This window comes from Cyprinodon variegatus, unplaced genomic scaffold (genome assembly GCF_000732505.1).
Source record: "Cyprinodon variegatus isolate N-32 unplaced genomic scaffold, C_variegatus-1.0 Scaffold654, whole genome shotgun sequence".
Classification (NCBI taxonomy): Eukaryota; Metazoa; Chordata; class Actinopteri; order Cyprinodontiformes; family Cyprinodontidae; genus Cyprinodon; species Cyprinodon variegatus.
The window spans coordinates 23,043-43,289 of record NW_015151107.1 but is presented as its reverse complement, the minus strand read 5'-3'; the positions used below and the strand labels follow the sequence as shown (position 1 = coordinate 43,289).

Here is a 20,247-nt window from a genome sequence, read left to right as displayed (position 1 = left end):
AGTGAAGGGGGGTGCCCATTTGACAACCTTCTGAGCCTACCCAACTCCGATTCCAGTCACAGAGACCTAGTGGTGCCTTGAGGGAAGGAAAGAGAGAGAGAGAGAGAGCAATGCCACTGGCCCACAGATGGTGCAGGGGCAAGTACCTGTAAAATTGGGCCAGTTGCGATATCCCTTATCGTATTTTGCATATCGGGGATTTTCCAAAGTGCCACCTTACTTCTTTAGTAGAGAGGAATTTCCCTTCATGCTGGAGACATGTGGGTTCAAATCCAGACTGGAGATGAAGAACTCATGAAATATTTTTATTCAATTAAAATCAATAAATATCTCAGGTGCTGTTAAATTATATTTTACAACAAAGCTTTGCATTGAGAAAAGCTCCAAAATCTTCATTAAGAAATCAGAATTAAGCATCACAGTGTAATTAAAATCCCCATCACCTCCACCTCCATATTTAGTGCCGTTTCCTTGCTATAAATTCACAACATGAACTAAAGAAAAAATCCACAGGATGTAGCCATCAGTAAAAACAATAATTTAATACATCTTGAGATTTATACCAATTTCCATTCATATATTTTTCTGTTTTCAGGAATATCTAGAAGCATTGATGGAAGCAAATAAACTTAGTAAAGCTGTTTCACAGGGAGAGCCAGAAACTATCAGTATCAGCTTTTTGTATTAAGTCATGAACCAAAGTTTAGGTTCTTACTCATCATTTCTGTGTAATTCAGTAAGTAAAGGTATGTAAACACATAAAGGTGAACATAAATATAAGTACTGGACCACACCTGATTTAACAACATTTTTATATTGATTTACTGTTAGCTCCTTTTTGCACTTGCTTGGTTACACTTTGATGCATTCTTCACATCGTGCAAACAAACACATAAAACTTTAATTCTCATTTATTTCCCTTGCATGCATTGACTTGTCTCTCCGCCTTAAGTCTTATTTTGCAGCTGGAACAGTTTTGCCTTCTCTTTTAATATGTGTTTTTGGTAATATCCATATGGAGACATTAATGTTTTAATTGTATTGGTGAGAAATGCACACTTTGAGGTTTCCTGTTTCCTCCTGTTGACATTGTGGATCGGCTTTTTTGTGTTCCATTGACGAAGGCCTCTTATTATACTCACACTTGCCCTGAATTCTGGGCTAGCCTGAATCAGGGTTAACTTAGATGGTTTATATCACCTTTTCTAAAACATAAAATCCTCTAAGTCACAAAACCAAATAACTTGACATAGGATAGCTGCTCTCAGAAACTCTCAGAAAATTAATCCCTCAATCTCAAACAGGGCCATGAAGAGCGGTGGAAACTGTTGGATTTAAACCTATGTACTCTCACATGAATTCATTTAACCTTGTAAACATTTCAATGTTCATAGATATTGAATAATTTGGTATTTTTAACTTCAGGATGTGTGAGGAAATCAATAGAGTGCTATATGGGATTTATTCTCCTCACCTATGATCAATTAGTTGCCTTCACTTCCAGGCCATCTAGCTGGGGATGGTATGGAGTGTTTTACAGCACTGGGGAATATTCACATATAGGGGGTGTTTACAAGGTTAATCCTTCCTGAACATATTCCTGAGAATTGAGGGAAGATATCGGGATCTGGAAAATATCGGAGTGGCGCTTTAGGCTTTTAAATTGTGGATTTGGATGCTGTGAGTGAGATCACATTACTGGGCTGGTTTTGCCACTTTGGTGCTGCAGCGTGATCTCTGTAAAGATCTTTATATCAAAAAAAGTGCTGCAAGTTGAGAGCTGCTCGAAGTGCTTTGTGACGCCAACAGTGAAGCGTCCTAGTACAATCCACGTGTTTTGATGCTTCTGTGAATTTCCTTCCCATTCTGCCCCAAAACAGTGCCATCAATAAAGAGTGGGATCAATGGAGGCAGAGATAAAGTGAGTGAGGGTGAAAGTGAGTCAGAAAGACAAAGTGGTGCCAGATTAGAACAGAGGAACCAACAGGCGAATGGAGACAGCACATCTGTTAGTGGCTGGAGATCATGGCAGGCCAGAGACACTAAGGAGCTTACAGTTTTAATCACAATGGGACACTACGGCCATAGTGGAGTGCAGCATTACAGAAATGGGCCACCCTTATCCACCGTCAGCTCCACCGGACAGTCTGGACGGTAATCTATCCAGCTACATTATACTTCTTATGTCAGCCCACAGAGCTGATGAGCTTCCAAAAATCATTTCTTTACATTTCTGAGGTTTATATTAAATTTCCTAAAGGTGCAACAACAAAATGAAAACACAAACCCATGATATCTGCACCAACAGCATGATTAACGATCTGAAAGTAAAGCTGCTTTTCTAAATTCCTGAAGAGCAGATCTTCACATCATTCAGAAAAAGAAAAAAACAACATAATCCCCCAAAGATGTCGCCGACAAGCTTTGCGTTCAAATGCTTGCCATTGTGTGTCGACTTCAGCATATAAAGGCAGGATTCAGAGAAACAGAAATGGAGAGAAAGAGAGAGGGACGAACAGAGGGTAGGACAAAGGGGAGCATTTCAGAGCAGTTTGCTTCCTGTCAAAGGCTTCACCCCTCTTACACCCACCTTCCCCACCTGCCTGCCCGCCACCAGCCATAGCTCACACCGTGTGACACACTTCTTCCCCTGGCTCGGCTGAGCCGTGCACCGCCTGCAGTCTGCTGCTGCCTGTGTGTGGGTGAATGTGTGTGTGTGTCCTTCAACAAACTCTGCGCTGTCCTTCAGCTGAATCTGTTCAGATTGTCCTCACACTAAACTCTCAGCAGGCCCAGCCCATCAATACTTCATTCCCCGCTGCACCATTTGCTGCACAGTCCAAGGCGGAGCGAGTTTATTTCTGTTGCACCTTTCATACACAAGGTGACTCAAATTCTTAAAGTTGCACCACTTTTATTAGTGATGCGTCACTTGTTATTATTAGATTGCATGCATCACTTAACTAGAGGCCCAATACAAATAAAAAAAAAAGAAATGGGTAAGAACTGATAATATAAACTTTGGCTGACGGGTCTACTGGTTTATATCAGAACAGGAACTCTATTTATTTATCATGTCTTGATCTTAATAAATAGAAATTAATAAAAGGGACACCATTACATCTTACACCACCTAAGTACTGTACGAAAAGAGAAATGCACTGGGATTTATTTGATTTGTTTTTAAATCATTGTAGGCTAATTTAAAAAATTGACTTAGTGTCTGTCTAACTCTGGGACAAGAACTGTGCTGCATAGTGACCATTGTGGTATGCTCTGTAATTATTTTTTATTTCAATTGTTCCTAGTTGATTGCTCCACTTTGCATGTTTTGAATCAGCAGCAATAACTTCCATTTTCGTTACTAGGTGACTGCAAGCAGAGGTAGATAATCCAGATCTAGAAAGAATAAAAAAGCCTCTACAGACATGAGCTCTAACCATTTGTGTTTTCAGTTTCACAATGCAGAGTGAGGGCAAATCATCTGGTTAAAGAAGGATATAGACAGTGAAATCTATTTCCTAGAACTTGGGTATCCATCTTTGAAGTGACTGTCATCATGTAGTGACAGAGAAATGAAGTTGTCTATAAATAGCACATAGTCAGATACTAAAATAATCTGTAATTTAACACAGAAGGTGCACTGAGATTTTGAACCAAAAGGGGCTTAAAACATTACCATGAGGAACGCCACATTTTACATATTTATTTTTTTATTAATAAACAATATAATGTTTTATTACTCATACTTATGATGCTAAAGTTGTCTGTGGTTACCAAGATTTGAAATTTGCCAGAGTGTCAGTTCTCATCCATCAGAGCTTACAGTAATATTATAAATTAGTTGAAGTACTAGGGTACTTCAAGAGTACAAATCTGGTGGCATTATCCATAAAACATTAAACGTGTAATTGCATATTTAAGACATAAATTAAGCTGACTTACAAAATGAACTAAGTTAATAAAACTGAATAAAATTGTTTTTTCTCATTTTTGCCAGCTTATGAATTTTGTGTTTTGATCAACTTCTAAATTACAAACTTTAAACCACTCAACATAAAGAACGTTTGTAGGATGTATAGTGATTACAGATCCTTGATCTCCATGGAATCGGTAACAAAACAAATAATAGTAAAGCCAGTTGTAGCTTTCTAAAATGTATAGAAAGATAAAACTACCCATATCTATGCCAGAGGAACAAATATGAAGGTTTGTAAAAGAAATTATTAGTTTAAAAGTTGTAAATAAACAATGTGAATTAGATTTTTTATTTTTTTTTATAATCTCCCTTCTTTTTTTAATACAGAACTGATGTATTTAGGTTTTCATGAGCTAACTGAGAATGTGTCTGTGTGTTTATATGCAGTTGAAGGAGGCAGAGAATCTGTCTCAGAGTGTGGCATCGATGGGAGAAGAGGCGAGGGAATTCCTTCCCAGGGCCTACCTGGCTCTGGGGCTCAGCTTCAGTCTTCAGGCCTCTGAGGGTAAAGTCAGACCTCGTCTCTCCTCTTATGGAAGCTCAGAAAGGCCACATGGCTGTGTATATGGATGCATTTATTTTTGGATTTAAAATTCCTTTCCTGTTATGTGACAAGCTAACTATGATTATAATTTTTTGTTTTTCTACCTGCAGCCACTCTGTCAGCTGATCGAAATGAGTTAAACAAAAAAGCCCTTCATGCATTAAACAAGTATGTATCACTAAGGCAGAGACAATCATCATTTTTGCATACTATTTTCATTTTATTTTACAATATACAAACTTGGTTGTCTTTTATTGGGAGATAGACCAAAATAAAATAAAGAAAGGAAAGAGATACATATTTATCACAACTTCTTTCAAATAAAAATGTTAAATCTATGGCTTGAATTTATATTCTCCTCCCATATGGAAACTGTTGCAGCTCCACCTTTGGCTGTAGATAAAGCAGCTTGTCTTTTTGGAGCATTTCTCAGCCAGATTCATTCATTTAGAGATTAGCCAATCCTTTGGAAAATTAGCTAACACTGTCGGAATGCATGGAGCGGCTGGGACATCCCAGCGCGCAAATATGATTTAATTTCAATCAGTGAGCTGTAGCTATTTTCCTGGCATTTCTCCCCTTCTCTCATGAAAGAAATTATCCCCATGGCATGATGGTGCCACCACCATATTTCTCCATGGGGATGGCTTGTTCAGATTAATGTGCAATATTACTGTTCCAGCAGACCTAAGATAAATGTTTAAATGGAACTGCTAATGCGTTTCCTTAAGCTATATTCTTACCGCTTTAGACATGAAATATGCTGAGATGAAATTAATAAATCTTTTGACATCAGAATGTCATTTTATTGAGAAAAAAACCCTAAAAAAGTTAGTTTTTAAAACCATGTATCTTTTTCATTCTGCCTCAAAACTTTGTTCTGCCCTATCATATAAAATCCTAATAAAATGTTTAAGATCTTTAGACTGAAGTGTGACGAAATTCTTGTTTTCCTCTTTCTTTCCTCCGCAGAGCTAATTCCTTAGACCCCCAGGATGCTCAGATTTCCATGTACCTGGCTCTCCAACTGGCCCTCGTACGCCAGGTATGAGCAATCCTTTGAGTTAGCTCACACTGAGTCAGTAGTTCCACCTGAAAACAAGTGGGTGCCTTTCAGGTGTCAGCAGCCATGGAGCCTCTGCAGACGGCTTTATCTCTGCGTCCAGATGACTTGCTCTCCCTCCACCTACTGACCCTGCTGCTCAGTTCCCAGAAACATCACCGCCACGCCCTAGACACCCTGACCCTGGCGCTCAGTCAGCATCCGGATAACTTCAAGTAAAACAAAACAAACACACAAAAAACCACTGCAACACATCAAACAAACAACAAAAAAAAAAAAAAAACATGTGGTTGAAAAGCCAGAGTGCAAAGTCGTTTTGTTTCTAATAGCGCCTGTGATGAAAAGCAGCTCCAGTGGGATCTGCAGTGAGGTCTCCTCAGTGGGGATAGGGTGTCTTGGCTGCACTATGGTGGAAGCCAAGCGCACAAACACAGGCATCATCTTGACGCCTTATTTAGACGTGCCAGAGTGGGAAGCCTGCATTGCGGTACCTATGCCCCTCATGCACCCTTACCCTTTCACCACTGCAATTTAAACCACAATCTTAGTGCTACTTTTGTGGTACTACTGGCCTAAGATATCGCCTTGCACATGCATGCATCTATCCTGTGCTCAGAAGTATTTCTGACATGCAAACTACTTCTGTTTGGCAAGCAGTAATGAGGAATCCACTGAAACAGTCACTGCTTGCTATATTTGTGCTACAATTTGGCAGTATAACTTATTTAATAGGTGAAATAAATTATAAATTTGAAATCATTTCTCAATAAATGTCATAAATATTGCAGCATTTTAAAAGTGTCTGCCTCAGAGTATATATTCTGTTGTTTCACCGACAATACAATAACACTAGGAAGGCGCTCATTACCTGAGGAGAGTGGCCTGCTTTGTCAGACGTGCAGTAAAACCTGCCAAGGCCGATCCTCTCACACTAATATGGCAGCATGTTGCACATGCCTCTGATGTGCTTTCAGAGCTCTGAAAAGCATTTCATATTACAGCCATTTGGGGTCAGTGTTGGCCTCCACGGTCCCAGGACAAACAGATGGGTGATTGTCAAACATGCAAGTGGAGGGGGGAGAATTGGGGGCTGGGGGTAGAGAACAGAAAAACAAGAAAATTGATGAAATAGCGAAGGACATCTGAGCCTGACAGGAAGCGTCGGAAAGGATGCGAGTGGGTGGGCGCTTTTATAACTGCACAAGCCGATCCTTTGCTGCATGTACAGTTGGATGATGAAGTCTGTTCCCCGTCTGCCTGGATGCACGGTCACACACTTAGAGACAAGCACACACACTTTATACACCTCCTCAGTGGAGACACTTAACTGCTCTGACCCATTTAAGAGCTCCTTGCCAAGCTTGGCCAATCACATCGCTCTTTGCTCCAGGAATCCCCCATTGCCCCGGTAACCGTTAGGTCACACGGATAGAGCAGGCAGTGGTTGTTGTGTTGAACTGTTGTTCTGCGAAAAAAAATAAAAAATGTTGAGTCAGAGGGAAGCAGGGACAGTGACATAACTACGATTTTAGTCTCTTACAGAAGACATGTACAGACATTCTAGTGAACTAATGAACCTGCATTTTAAAAAACTTCCAAAAAAGGCATACAATGAAGAACATGTATCTAATGACTGTATGAAGCTGTATCTAATGAAGTCATTAGATGCACCTGTGCATTGACTGAACACAAAAATCCAAAATGCTCGATGTATTCAGACAACTAGATGAGGTAATGATGAAGATGAAACCAGCATCAGTTTGGGAAAGACCAGAAGAACCTTTTAAGCCCTGTTAGCTTGAAAGGTTCCCTCCTTTCCCAGAACAAATTAGATGGTAGCATTCTCAGATTAATAATGTGCAGAAATAATCCTGAGTGCTGTACATTATCAGCCTGGCCTGCCAAACACTGTATGCCTGTAAATGTACAAGGTCAGGATTTCTTCAATGATAAAAAATTATTTATCTTAAAATCTTAATCAGAGTAATAACAATAAAATTCCTATTTTGTTAATAGACAAATTGTAAGACTGACAAAAATCCTAAAAAATACAATGCGGTTTTTATGTGGCATATAGCAAACCACTGAGTTGAATAGTGAGAAAATCTCACTGGTTTTCTGACTTTTACGTGTAAGTTTCATGTGAGCTAGTGCTACATGCATTCATTCAAAAGACTTAGACTTGGACAGATTTATTTTGTCATTTTGTATACACCAGTGTAAACAAAAATAAATTTTGTTTAAAACAGCTCTAGACAATTTCATTTTTTAAATTGCAGCCTTGAAAAAACTAATAAATACATAAAAAATAGTAATATAAACATATGCCTGCATATTTACAGTTCTAACAGAAGCTGTTCTGGAATCTCCTGGACCTGCATCGGATGCTTCGAAGCCTCTTCCCAGAGGACAGCAGGGAGAACAGTCCATGGCGGGGGTGTGAGGGGTCATTGATGATAAAACCTCAGATTCTAAATTCTGATTTAAAAACATTTTCTTCAACAACCCAGAAATCAGACATAAAACAGTTAAGGTGAGACCTGTCTGTACTCAACTGACCTTAAGGTCAGAAAAGCACCAGAGATTAAATATTTACTTGCACTTCTCAGGATTTTATCTGTTAAATTAAACATCACTGAACAGTTGCAAATCCACTGGTTTACATGATTATTTTGTGGCTGACATCTTACCCAAGGTAAATAATAGCCATCTTTAGTGGCTACCTGGTAAACCAATTAAATAAAATTCAATTCACAACACGTCATCTCAAGGCACTTTACAGTTCACCAGATCATACAGTCAAACTGATTCAAAGTCCTCTATCTAAGGAAAACCAGTTGATTGCATCGACACATTGACTCAAATGCAATCCGTCACACTAAGCATGCTTGTAGCGACAGTGGAGAGCAAAAACTCCCTTTTAACAGGAAGAAACCTCCAGCAGAACAAGGCTCAGTGTGAGCGGCCATCTGCCGACACCGACTGGGGTTCAAGGAGACAGAAGCAGAGATACAAAAAGCAGCTGTAAAATGCGGCAGCTGTAAAAAACAGACAGCCAGGCAGTCAAGCTCCGAGCCAGCTCCCATGTCAGAGGATGAAGAGAGCACATCCAGCCAGTCACAGTCAGAGAAACAGGACTACACTGGAAAACAGGCCGATCTCCAGCATCTATAAAGAACGGTGTTGATTGCAGCAGCACAGCTAATAGTTCTCTCCAGGATGGTGTCACAACCAAACAGGAACAGATGATGCACAGATACTATGAGAAAAAGCAGAGAGAGCATAACGTTAGATATTGAACTAACAGATTCTGCAAAGTGGGAGAATAGAGATAGAATGATGAAATGAGGGTCCCTATGTCCTCCAGAAGTCTAAGCCTAACCAGGCAGGTATTTGTTAGGGACTGGTGCACAGGTCAGAAAATCAAAGTGCAAAATGACAATAAATGCTTACTTAGGGCTATTATTAATATAACTACAGTCAGTGTGTCTCATATTTGCTCATTTATTAGCCAGTATCAGCAAGTTTGTATAACACGAGGCAAAAAGCAACAACTGGAGAAGAGAAAAAACAGTCATTGCTGACTTGTTATAAACAGTAAGCCTGCTGTGGAAACACTACCACGTGTCTTTGTTGCTGAATGCCCTAGCAAATGTTGATTTATTTTTTTCAGGTGCTGTTTTCTTTAACTTTTTCACATTTAATCACATCATAAACATATCATAACTATATACTGAACATTATTGGATATTTATGGGAAGGACCAACATCATCGGTGCATTGTTGTGAAGTGGACTGATTGGTTTGGTTTTTTCTAATACAATTCATAAGTTGACAAATCTAGCTTGCATTTTTATAAAACCCACTTTAAACGGATTCCTCCAGTTAGAATAAATTGCAACTAATCACCTTCAGAAGGGTCCCATTGCTGTGACACATTATATTTTCCCTATTGACAGTTTTCTTCCCTAATAAATCAAGAACACAATTAGTAAAAGACTTTTGCATCACTTTATCTGAATTTTCTGTGAAGCATACAGAGCAGGTTTCTGGAACCTGTGGTTCCTTAGCTATAGGCAGCTCTTTAGACCCTGGACATCGGCCCTCCATCACAGGCTAAAAATGATAAAAACCAGATCATTTTCTCCAGTATAGATATTACAAACAAATGCTTTGTTTAGCCCCTTTCCATTGACAAATTGCATTGAATCGAAATGATAGATATTGATTTAATATTTTTTCTATTCTTAAAAAGATAATGTAATGTTTGCAGCTTGAAAAAAGTTTTATTAGCTAGAATGAAGTCAAAAATTCCCTTTTTGGACTGTAAAGGTTGCAGACCTCCCTGCCTCACAGGTTTATTAGAGAACAATAGTGAACAAAAAACCACCATAAAGACAAAAGAACCATGCAGAAATGTCAGGGAAAGAGTTGTGTAAATGTTAAATGTGGCTTTGGGCTCTAAAAGAATATGGAAAACTATAAAAACATGGCTAGTAGCCCCCTAAAGTAACAGGCCTGTCATATAGAGTAAGTATAAACAGCCAGCATATTGATATTAACACCAGAGGACAAATATCAGCAACTCATACTTTAGAAAACAACTTTAATCCATGCATTGTTTAAACCAGCATTTTAGAAAAGGGCCCAGGAAAGCCATAAGATGTAGCTGTTAATTGTTTGACGGCAACATAAAGGTTATTGGTCATATGAGGCCAACATACATTTTGGCCTGGATATAAAATACTGTATACTTCTGAAACAGTGGTGAAAGCATCATGCTCATGTTTTACCTTGCAAATTGATCAAAAACACTGAAGGTCCAGCAAAGACTTTAATAGGATAGATTAGCAGAGTCCAAGCATTGCTAAGATTGAAAACGAATCTGTGTTCTACCTAAAGAAAATATTGTAAGGCACCAACCAGTGCATTATTTAAACCGAAATGATGAAATATTGAACATTTATTCAGTAAAGCTTTTCTGATTTTGTGTTTGAACCTTGTCACTGAGGACCTGCTGAGCTGAGGCCCGGGCTGCAGAGCTCAAAGTCAGAATACAAGGCTCCCAACAGAGACAGAGAGAGACGATGAAAGGAGGTGTTTTCTCAGCTGGAAGCCCATAGAATATCATTCACTTTGGAAGTGTGAGCGAGCATCAGAGATCAAAGCTAACATTGTGCACAGTGCTGAGGACTGACTGGTGTGTGTTTAATATGTGCATAGTTGCACTTGTGTGTTGCGTGGGTGCCAGGACGGGAACATTTGTCCGATATTGCACATGCATGTATATCTGTGTGCCTGTTGGTTTTCTTTGCCGTGTGCACATGGATGTGTGCGACTCTTGTTAGCCATTGGCTCTCTGCACCACAGCGAACTGTCAGCTCGCTGTAGCATACCAAATTTCTGCTTCCTCGTTTTCTCCCGCATCCTCTACCCCCGGCTTCTGCCTTCTTCTGTCTCCATCCTGTCACTCTCCTCTTTTTTTCTTCTTCTCACCCTCATTTTTCTATCCTTGCACACACTTACATTTAACTCTCTTTCTTAATTTATTCCTCGTTGTCTTTGAAATTGTAATCGCATAGTAAACAGGCATGCCTTTCAACATAAGCCTGGTGGAGCTGAGGCAACAGAAGAAGGGGTTGCAAGGTTGTGTGTGTGTGTTTGTGTGTTTATGTGCATGTGTGAGTGTTTTTTGGGGGTGAGGGGTGATTATGATCTCACAGTTTGTACTAAAGGAATGATTAATCCCAGCCTTTGGTTCAGCATTCATCTGAGGGGATGCTGCAGCAGGAGTATGTGTGGGGTGTGCAAATATTGGTTGCTATACTTTTGCATGGCTGGCTTACTGTACGTTAGGCTGCACATTGAAAGCATATCTGCATAGACTAGTCTGTGATATATTTATATATGCACATGTGCATTCTTGTGCATTACATTTACGCTTGTCGTACATCTGCAATTTTTCTGTTCACGCCTCATGTGCTTCCAAAGACTACGCTCTCTGATCTGTGGGAGTACAGAATGAGTAACACAGTAGATGTACCACTCCTTTCAGGGGGGAACATCATTAGCTATTTTTATGTGTGGAGTTTACGCTGGCACTCACCACTCTCAGCACTCCGACACCGAGCGTTTACTCAGAGCTGCGCCACTCGCTGACTTCACTGCTCAAACACTACGCTCTGCACACGACCGGCTCAGTCCCAGGAGGCAGGAAAATGACAGGCTGCCTAATCCGCTGTGTAGTTTCAAGTGTTGTAATCTTGGTGAAATCTATCTTTTCTGACGCTGCCTGGGAAAACACAGATTGTACTTAGGCACAGAGGAGCAAGGTGGAATGGGTTTTATATTATCCTCAACCTGATTAGACTGACAATATTAGTAATATTGTAAAAAAAAAGTAGATATTTTGAATAAATGTGTCTTATAATCCTAAATTCAGATTGTTACATTTATTTCTACATTTTATTATGCGTGACTAATGTTTACAATTGGTCCAATTCAGGCCTTTCCTTCATGAGAACTATTCTCCAGCTGCTTCTTCATTCTCCTTCTGTTATCCTGGTGATATTTTAAACTGCTCTCCATGAAAGGTGATGCAGGACCTTGCAGCTGTGCAAAGGGTTAAAAATATTTCTCCTTCCTGCAAAGCCTCTCTTCTTTAGCTCCTACAGCGTGTGCAAACTGTTCTTAAACAGGGTTAGGAAGGACATAAATCAGCTGATTAAAAAATGACAATAATTGAAATGTTGTTGCTGTTTGAACATTAAATTCCAACTAGTTCTGAAATTAGATGAAGGAGGCTAATAAGAGAACGTTGGTAGATTCAAATTCATGCCGAAAAGGTTTGCTGTAAAATTGCATTTAAGTTATTTACGGCCTGAACAGTGAACCTGCTGGAGGAAGAACAATTCAGATGCATCATTAAACCCTAATGAGGAGTGTCCGTAAATGTTTCACTGGCTCCATCTTCCATGAAGCTCCAGCATGATCTACTATTTATTCTTGCTATTTTGCTAACTAGAACTAATCCAAGCTTAGAGAGATTTTTCCGGGTCTTACAGTGAGGCGACAAAGAGAGAATCACTTTGTGCGCCGGATATGCCGCTGTATTCATACCTTCCGTCACCTGGATGAGCTTACACCATCCCTTACCTGCTAAGAGCTCTGTCACACTGAGACACCCACCATCACACAGACACACTCTCTGGTGAACTCCTGCTGGCAGCCGTATCCTTAACACAGCCTCCCTCTGCAGCACTTGTCATCTGTGTGCCAGTAAATCCAACCTCCTTCCTCCCACACATACATGCACCATCACACACTTTTAACTTTTTTCTGCACAAAAATCCCTCCATGCTTCATTTTGGCTTTCCGCAAAATCAGTCAGTTGGAAGCAAGACTCATTTCTGCAAAAGTTTTCTCCCCTGACATAAGTCTGTCCTCATCACCCCATCATTGATCCTCAGCCCTGACAGAGCAGCAGTTCTTCCCTTCATCTCTCCATCCCTCCGTCCTTTCTCACTCTTATGGATGATTGATGCCCATGACAGGCTGCATTCTCTGAGAGCCCCTTCTGGCAATTATCCACACAGAAACCAATACACACACAAATCCTCGTCTTTCTATATGTAGCGGGGCTCATGTGGTGACTTCCATTGATTTTCAGTTATTTTCAACCCTTTCTTATACCCTAAACACAATAATTACAAGTGCATACCTAAGCCTTTACTAAATCTAATTCACATCTAAGTCCTAAACCTAACTGTTAGCAAAATATGAAGTGATTACCAACAAAATGTCCTGAGTTTGGTACAAACTGTCCTAAATTTGATTGTGAAATTGGTAAAATGGTCCTCATTGTGATGACATAACAGATACACACACACACACACACACACACACACACAGAAACTGTGTGCACATCAGAGACTCCCACATCACTTAACCAGTTGTCTTCAACTAAAAGGGCAAAGCAGAAACACTCTGCAGCTCATCAGAGTCAGAAACTCCTTAGAGCTTGTTTCTGATCAACTTTCCCTTCAGTTTTTTCCCCATTGATCTATGCAGGTATCAGTTAAATCCATGAACTCTTGACGTGGCCTGAGGTGATTTACATTTAGATTAAGATGATTCAAATTCACATAGAAGACCCCAATGTGTGTTTCAAGAATTAAAAATCCTTATTTCTTGGAAATCCATCAACCTTCCTTTTCCCTTATGTTGTTTTGTTGCAAAAATAAACTGGTAGACTTGTTTTACTTCAGAATCCGGCTTTAGGTTAGTCAATACTTTAATTATGCAACAGTAATTACTGCTCACACCCCATTACATTTCTGAGAACTGACCTGAAGTGAAAGGAAGACTGGCCATTCCAACACTGGAATACGCTTTGATCTAAACCATTACAGTGTAGCTGTGGGTGGGTGTTTCAAGGTATCGTCTTCCTGGAAAGAGAACCTCCACGGTCTGAAGCTTTGTCGTTGGAATTCCTTGCATTTAGATCCACGTATTTTTCTATCAACTTTGTCCAGCTTCCCTGCTCCAGCAAAACTAAACAAGACCCACAGCATCATGGCGCCACCGTGTTTCAGGGTCGGGGTGGTGGATTCAAACTGGCATGAACGCCTAACTCACAGAGAGTTTTCCAATGTGTCTAGGAAGTAAAATTTTGAAGCTTCTTTCATATGTCGGCTGTGTCCAACACATGATTCAAATGGCTATCTTTTAAAATAGCGCTCTTGTTGCAACTCATCCATAAATACCAGAATTTTGCAATAATAACAGTTGTTAAAAGGTTCTTCTATTTAAGGTGTAGAACTCCAAAGATCTTTAAGAATCATCTTTATGCAGTCTTTTTAGGGGGGCAATGTCTTGTTGGCAGTAGCGTAAGGCTATTTGCAATGTTTGATGATGGATTGACTGGAGCCCTGGGAGATGTTCTACTCCTGGGATTTAATAAACATCCACAACTTTATTCCTGATAAATCTGCTATGTTCCTTGGTCTTAATGAAGGCGTTTGTTCAATATATTACTTTAACAAAGCTCTGGAGGCTTATGAGAACAGCTGGATTTATACTGAGACTAAATTGAACCCAAGCTGGGGTCGGTCTTCTAATTTGCAGTAAAGCCTAAGAATGCATTACAAACACAGAAAACACATTTCAGGTTTTTATTTATAAGTATTGATGTACAGACCATTAAATCTTTTCCGATCACTGCTATGCGCTGCTCTGTGTGCCACATAAAATTCCAAATGAAATACACTTTATTTTGTGGATTTAATGTAATAAAAGCATAGAGTACAGTATCAATTTCTGAGGCAATTTACACTCTCAACAAGATTTGCAAGATAAACCATTAACAGCAGTTGGTCTTATTACAAAGTGACTAATTTAGATATATGTATTGGTTCAGTTTGCTGTTGACGAAGGTGAAGCTTGAAGAGGCCATGTTTGGACCCGCTACAGCCCTGCAGACCTGTGAGGAGATGCTGCAACGCTGGCAGAGTCAGCATGATGTCAGTCGCTCCAGGTAAATGTGCACATGACAGATTAAAGCCTCTGCTGCTTTGCTTATCACACAACACTCAAGTGTTTCTTGTGTAAAGAGCAAAGTGACGTGTCTCTACTCATAACCATCAGCCACTGAAGAGTCTCAAGCAACAGTTTGGACGTAGATATGAGTGTTGTCTCACATGGAGCAGGAACAGTTTTTACTTACAGTTGGATCATTTCCTGCCTTTCTCCTTAAGTATTACTTTATACAGTGATTATAATTTTACAATGTCTCACAATTAAAAGTTATGGGAGTTAAAAAAAAGAATAAAATATCTTCTGCTAAAAGTAGTTGTTTTTAGATTAGAGTCACTTTCAGACCAGATTAAAACAGCTTAAAAGACCTCTGGATTTCTTTAAAGGTTGCAGGATTTAAGAAAAAAAAATTTTTTAATCACAGTTTAATAATGAGGAATATAATAGGATAGCTTTAAATAATCCTTTATTGTCCTAGTGTAGTGTAAAATATAAAACAAGAAAACTGGGTGCAAAAAAAAGAAATTCTCAACAAATTTTGTCCTGTTGTTGAATAAATATTCATTGCTGCTGAGTCGGACTGGGTATTGATTCAAATTTCAAGAATCTATTTTATTCTGAATCTCAGGATTTACTATCGATTCCTTTCGATCTGATCTGATCTGATTCAATCTTGAGGTGCCTAAACCAGAAGGAAGCTTTCTCTGTTGCAGCTCCAAAAATGTGCAACTACCTCCCATTGCATTTTAAGAAGTCTACTTCAGTCAGATTTTAAATGACACCTTTTCACATCTCAGTATTTTAAACTGATTCTGATTTTTTTCCTTTTTGTTTTGCCGAAAACAGTGATTTAGGTCTCACATTGGTACACAATGCTTACTTCATTTTTTCTTTATCTTGATATTAAAATCACTATAAAAGTGTTAAAATAAACATAATCTATTAACAAGTACTGATGAATTTAAGTCTGTTTTGTTTTTTTTATTTTTGTGAAGTTTCTCTGATAAATGGTATTACTTTTCATTTACAGTTGGATGATTTCAAATGTTCGATAGATATACCCATAAAGAAATGCTGAATCGGCATCCCCCTTTGATTATTATGCTTTGTTACAGTTATCTTGGCAAATACCGGTATGTTTTAATGTTGGAGCTCCCTTTAATTCCCACGTATACATCACATTTTGCAGTGAGACAGATGACAGCAGCAGTATACCGATGGCTGAGAGGTCAGAGGTCAACCCTGTTGTCAGGAAGCCCTCCATCCATCTAAACCTCCCTGACTTCCAGGACACCTCCACAGGTCTGCTTTGCACATGATTTAAGTTTTCTCCACTATTTCTGCCACTATGCATGTTTGGAATCCAATATCTGTTGTAAAAAAAAAAAAAAAAAGTGTTGATCACATCCCTCACCTTCTGGATTATGGGTAAATACATGTGAAAAGCTTCATTTGCAGGTCATGCTGAATGTTCCTACATTTCACCTGTTCTAGATTAAAACTCTGTTTGCACGCCTGCACCCCGGTTCAGAGGAGCAGATGTACTGTTTAAATATCAATTATGTAACCAAACCCTGCACCTGTGTTCATCACAGGAAGATGTTCAAACAGGAAATTTCTTCATTTCCTGAAAATTGGAAGGCTTGTTGACATATTTTAAAGTTTCACCCAATGTTCTTTTAAAAGTATGGTACCATATTTCTCAGAGGTGAAGCTAATTTTTTCCTCCTGTGGCAGGATCCCTCAGCCCTCCATCGGTGGCAGTGTCCCGTCTGGAAGCAGCGCTGTCAGAGGTGTCAGACCTGAGCTCCACCCGCCGTCAAGGACCTACTTACATCTGGGCCACTCTGGAGCGTATCTGGCTGCAGGCTGGTATGAATGATACTGATATTACTGGTCCTTTTGCACTGGTAAATCTCCTGGAAAATTAGATTTTTAAGTTTTCTTTTTTTATTCCCAAGAAGGGAGCACACACGCAACTTTTCAGAATGCATATCATGTGAGCTGAATTGCAGGTGATTCAAAATACCAGCCAATTATCACAATCTTAACCTAGAAAATGAACTGCTGTACAGAAACATTTGGTTTAAATAAAGACTCCCAGTAATTAGATTCCCATGGTTTTCCATTTATGGTGGCCCTAATAACTTTATTTTATTAGCAAGTTACAATACAGGTAGGTCTAAATAACTAGCATATATTTGAAAGTCTATTTTTTTTGTTAAAAAGTTACAACTTGTAGATATATATATTTTTTTTTATTTTAAAGAGGATCCCTCACAGCAGAGCTTTACTGTGGTGGAGAGGCGGTTGTAGACCAGTTTTACCCGGGGGGGGCAAGGTGGGGAAAGTTTTTTTTTCTTTTTTAATGGGGGCAGAGAGCAAATTAATAAAAAAACAAAACAACAAAAAAAACAGGAAAATAGTTTATCATTTAATATATCAAGAGAACAATCATGGCTCTGGAGAGTTTGGCAGCAGATTAAATTTGTGATATCTCAATTAATCTGACGCTAAAAATGCAAAAATGGAATTTTGAAATACCTGTAATATTTTTTTTTAAATGAAATTGAATCAATATTATGTCTTCTACACAAAAGGTCCTAAGTTTGAATGTTTGCATGTTTTTATTGTTTAAGAAATTAGTTGTGGATAATTCTTCCCAAAAACATTACTGCACATGAGTCTAAGGCTGGATGTCGATTTATGTTTCTAAGAATCAACTCAAATCCGATTCTCTAAAGTTAGAATTGATTCTTTTTGATCCAATCCAAATCGGATCTTAAAGTGGAATGCCTGTATTATAAACATTGTTTTTAGCTGCTACCTGGATTGCATGCTGTGTATCTGTCTAACATATTGAGATTAGTTTTATGTTAACATTCAGCAGCAAATTAATTTATTATGGTTTTTAATGGCAGCTATAAGAACTGTTAAAAATGCACTTTTTTAATCAACCTTTTGTTATATGATTCAATCTGTATGTATAAATATGAGAGTTGATTTAGAATTGAAAAATGTACTGTTTTTTTTACCACAGTACTACTATGCTTTAACGTTGTCCTAAAGTAGGAGGATTAATGGATGGGTAGCAGATAAAAGTTTCATTTTTGGAAAATGTGAATAATACTTGGAAAACATATTTTTTAACTCTGAATTTTATTGTGCTAAACAGTTATTGTAAACACGGAAGACTTGACTGTTGTTGGGCAGACTGTCACCAACATTATCCACAGAGGAAGATAAGCCACTGAAGGTTATTTGTCCTGCTTGTTTACCAGGTAGTGTAGCTAGATAAATGCTGAGTGGAAATTAATAAATAGTGTAGAAATAAAACCTTCAGCAATTAGTGGTTCGTTAATTCATTTCCAGTCGAAGTTCATTACACTTCAAATCATGTTCTTATTATTTTAGTTTAATTGACTGCTCTGATTTATTTTGTTTAAAAAAAAAACAGCTTTCTCACCCACCCCTCATACTCCTGGGTGATGTGGGTGGCTTCTACCTCTCCAGATCGGGTCCTCTACCAGAGGACTGGGAGCTTAAGGGTTCATCGCCGTATCTTAGCTCTACTTAGAACTGCACATTTCTGGTCTGAGATCTCTGATGTTTCTCCAGGTTTCTGTCGCAGCCACCTCTCAAGTGTGGGGGTTTCTGCCCTCGGTGGTTCAGTGACTACAGTTACCGAGAAATTAATTATTCATATTAAAATTAAATGATAAAATGCTCTTATACAAATTAATGTATGTATTTTCTGATTCGCACCAATTAAACTACTACTAGTTAGTTATATAAGCAGTTATTTTCCTCTTAGTAACATTTCTTAGAAGCAAAACAGAACAAACAAAAATGAACTACATAAGAGGAATTCAAAGAATTAATATCTAGAGTGTTATCAGGTTTTCTAACTTTGTCAATATTCCATTAATGTGTCTCTTTTCAAAGTTTGAACAAAGGGGTTCCCTCCCTTAATTTACATAAATAATATCCTGCCCTAGATGAGAAAGGAAATAAGAAATCCAGTCCAGGAACCTGTTTGGTCTTTATCCTGGACAGAACTTTATTATCAAATGCCTTACTTTGGCCATGGTTGTTATTGCATCACTTCTCAATGAAGCAGACTGGGTGTCCTGACCTGTGGTGCAAATGTCCCCTTTCCCAGCTCCACTGACGAGGGAAGGACCGAAGGTCATTCTATAAAAGGGAGTTAGCCCCATATTTTCACATGTATTAATATTTGACCCCAGCTGCTTCATGGTCAAAAACTAGACCAAGGAGAAAAATGACTGGATTGTTGTTTAGTGGTGCAGAGTTTTCTTTTTAGATTAAAGTCAATTTGCCTTTAATTTGGAATTTTGGGAAATTTCCATCTTAAAAACAATAGAGAGGAACAATATATTATCCTAAATCATTGGTGAGAACATGTTTTTGAAGTTTATTATTGAAGGAATTGAAAGGCTTTAAACAGTAGGGGACGACTATATGAGCTTCAAATAGTTTGTTGGTTCCGGGTCAACTTAATGACACAGATTTCTACCCATTAGAAGCTCCTCCAGTGGGAAATATATGATGTCTCACTGTCAGGTCTCAAATCTTTAATAAATTGTCCTGTTGATGGTTCATGACCTGGCTGCATTTAAAATCGTGTCATTGGCAAATCTAGACAACTTAAGTTCACTTTGGAAATCATGGTCCACCACCAACGGTTGGTATGAAGTGTTTGAGCTGCTGTTCACCTCTCTAAATATGGCACCGCCATTTATGTTCTATTGTCTCACCTTCCCATAGGAAACTCATTAAGATGTAATTGATCTTTTAAGCCATCTAAATGATTATTTTTACGTAATGTGACTGGATATCACATGTATATATGTATTTATTTACAACAAAGATTAAACATAGCTACAGAATCTCTTAAAGTCACAGTCTTTGAAACCTTCTTTACGTCTAAAACCATCTGGGCAAAGAAATTCAAGTCAAATGTGACTAAAGATAGTTTCTATTTTCAGTGGAATGAAAAGCCAACTGTGCAGTTGTAGCAGTGGAAGCTGCACAGCCTCTGAGTCTTACACAACTTACTGACCTGTTTATATGCTCAATTTAATTTCAGCCTCTCAGGGGACTAAG

At 38.7% G+C, this 20,247-nt stretch overlaps 1 protein-coding gene across 1 annotated transcript in view; it reads left to right on the top strand.

The window, feature by feature from the left end:
• LOC107096850 (tetratricopeptide repeat protein 7A-like) overlaps positions 1 to 20,247 on the top strand; it is a 63,779-nt gene that overhangs the window by 21,593 nt on the left and 21,939 nt on the right. Inside the window, exons 12-18 of the mRNA XM_015393724.1 lie at positions 4,367 to 4,484; positions 4,634 to 4,691; positions 5,496 to 5,568; positions 5,641 to 5,801; positions 15,005 to 15,121; positions 16,310 to 16,422; positions 16,858 to 16,992. Coding sequence (XP_015249210.1) covers positions 4,367 to 4,484; positions 4,634 to 4,691; positions 5,496 to 5,568; positions 5,641 to 5,801; positions 15,005 to 15,121; positions 16,310 to 16,422; positions 16,858 to 16,992 — 775 coding nt within the window. The remainder of the gene's footprint in view (positions 1 to 4,366; positions 4,485 to 4,633; positions 4,692 to 5,495; positions 5,569 to 5,640; positions 5,802 to 15,004; positions 15,122 to 16,309; positions 16,423 to 16,857; positions 16,993 to 20,247) is intronic.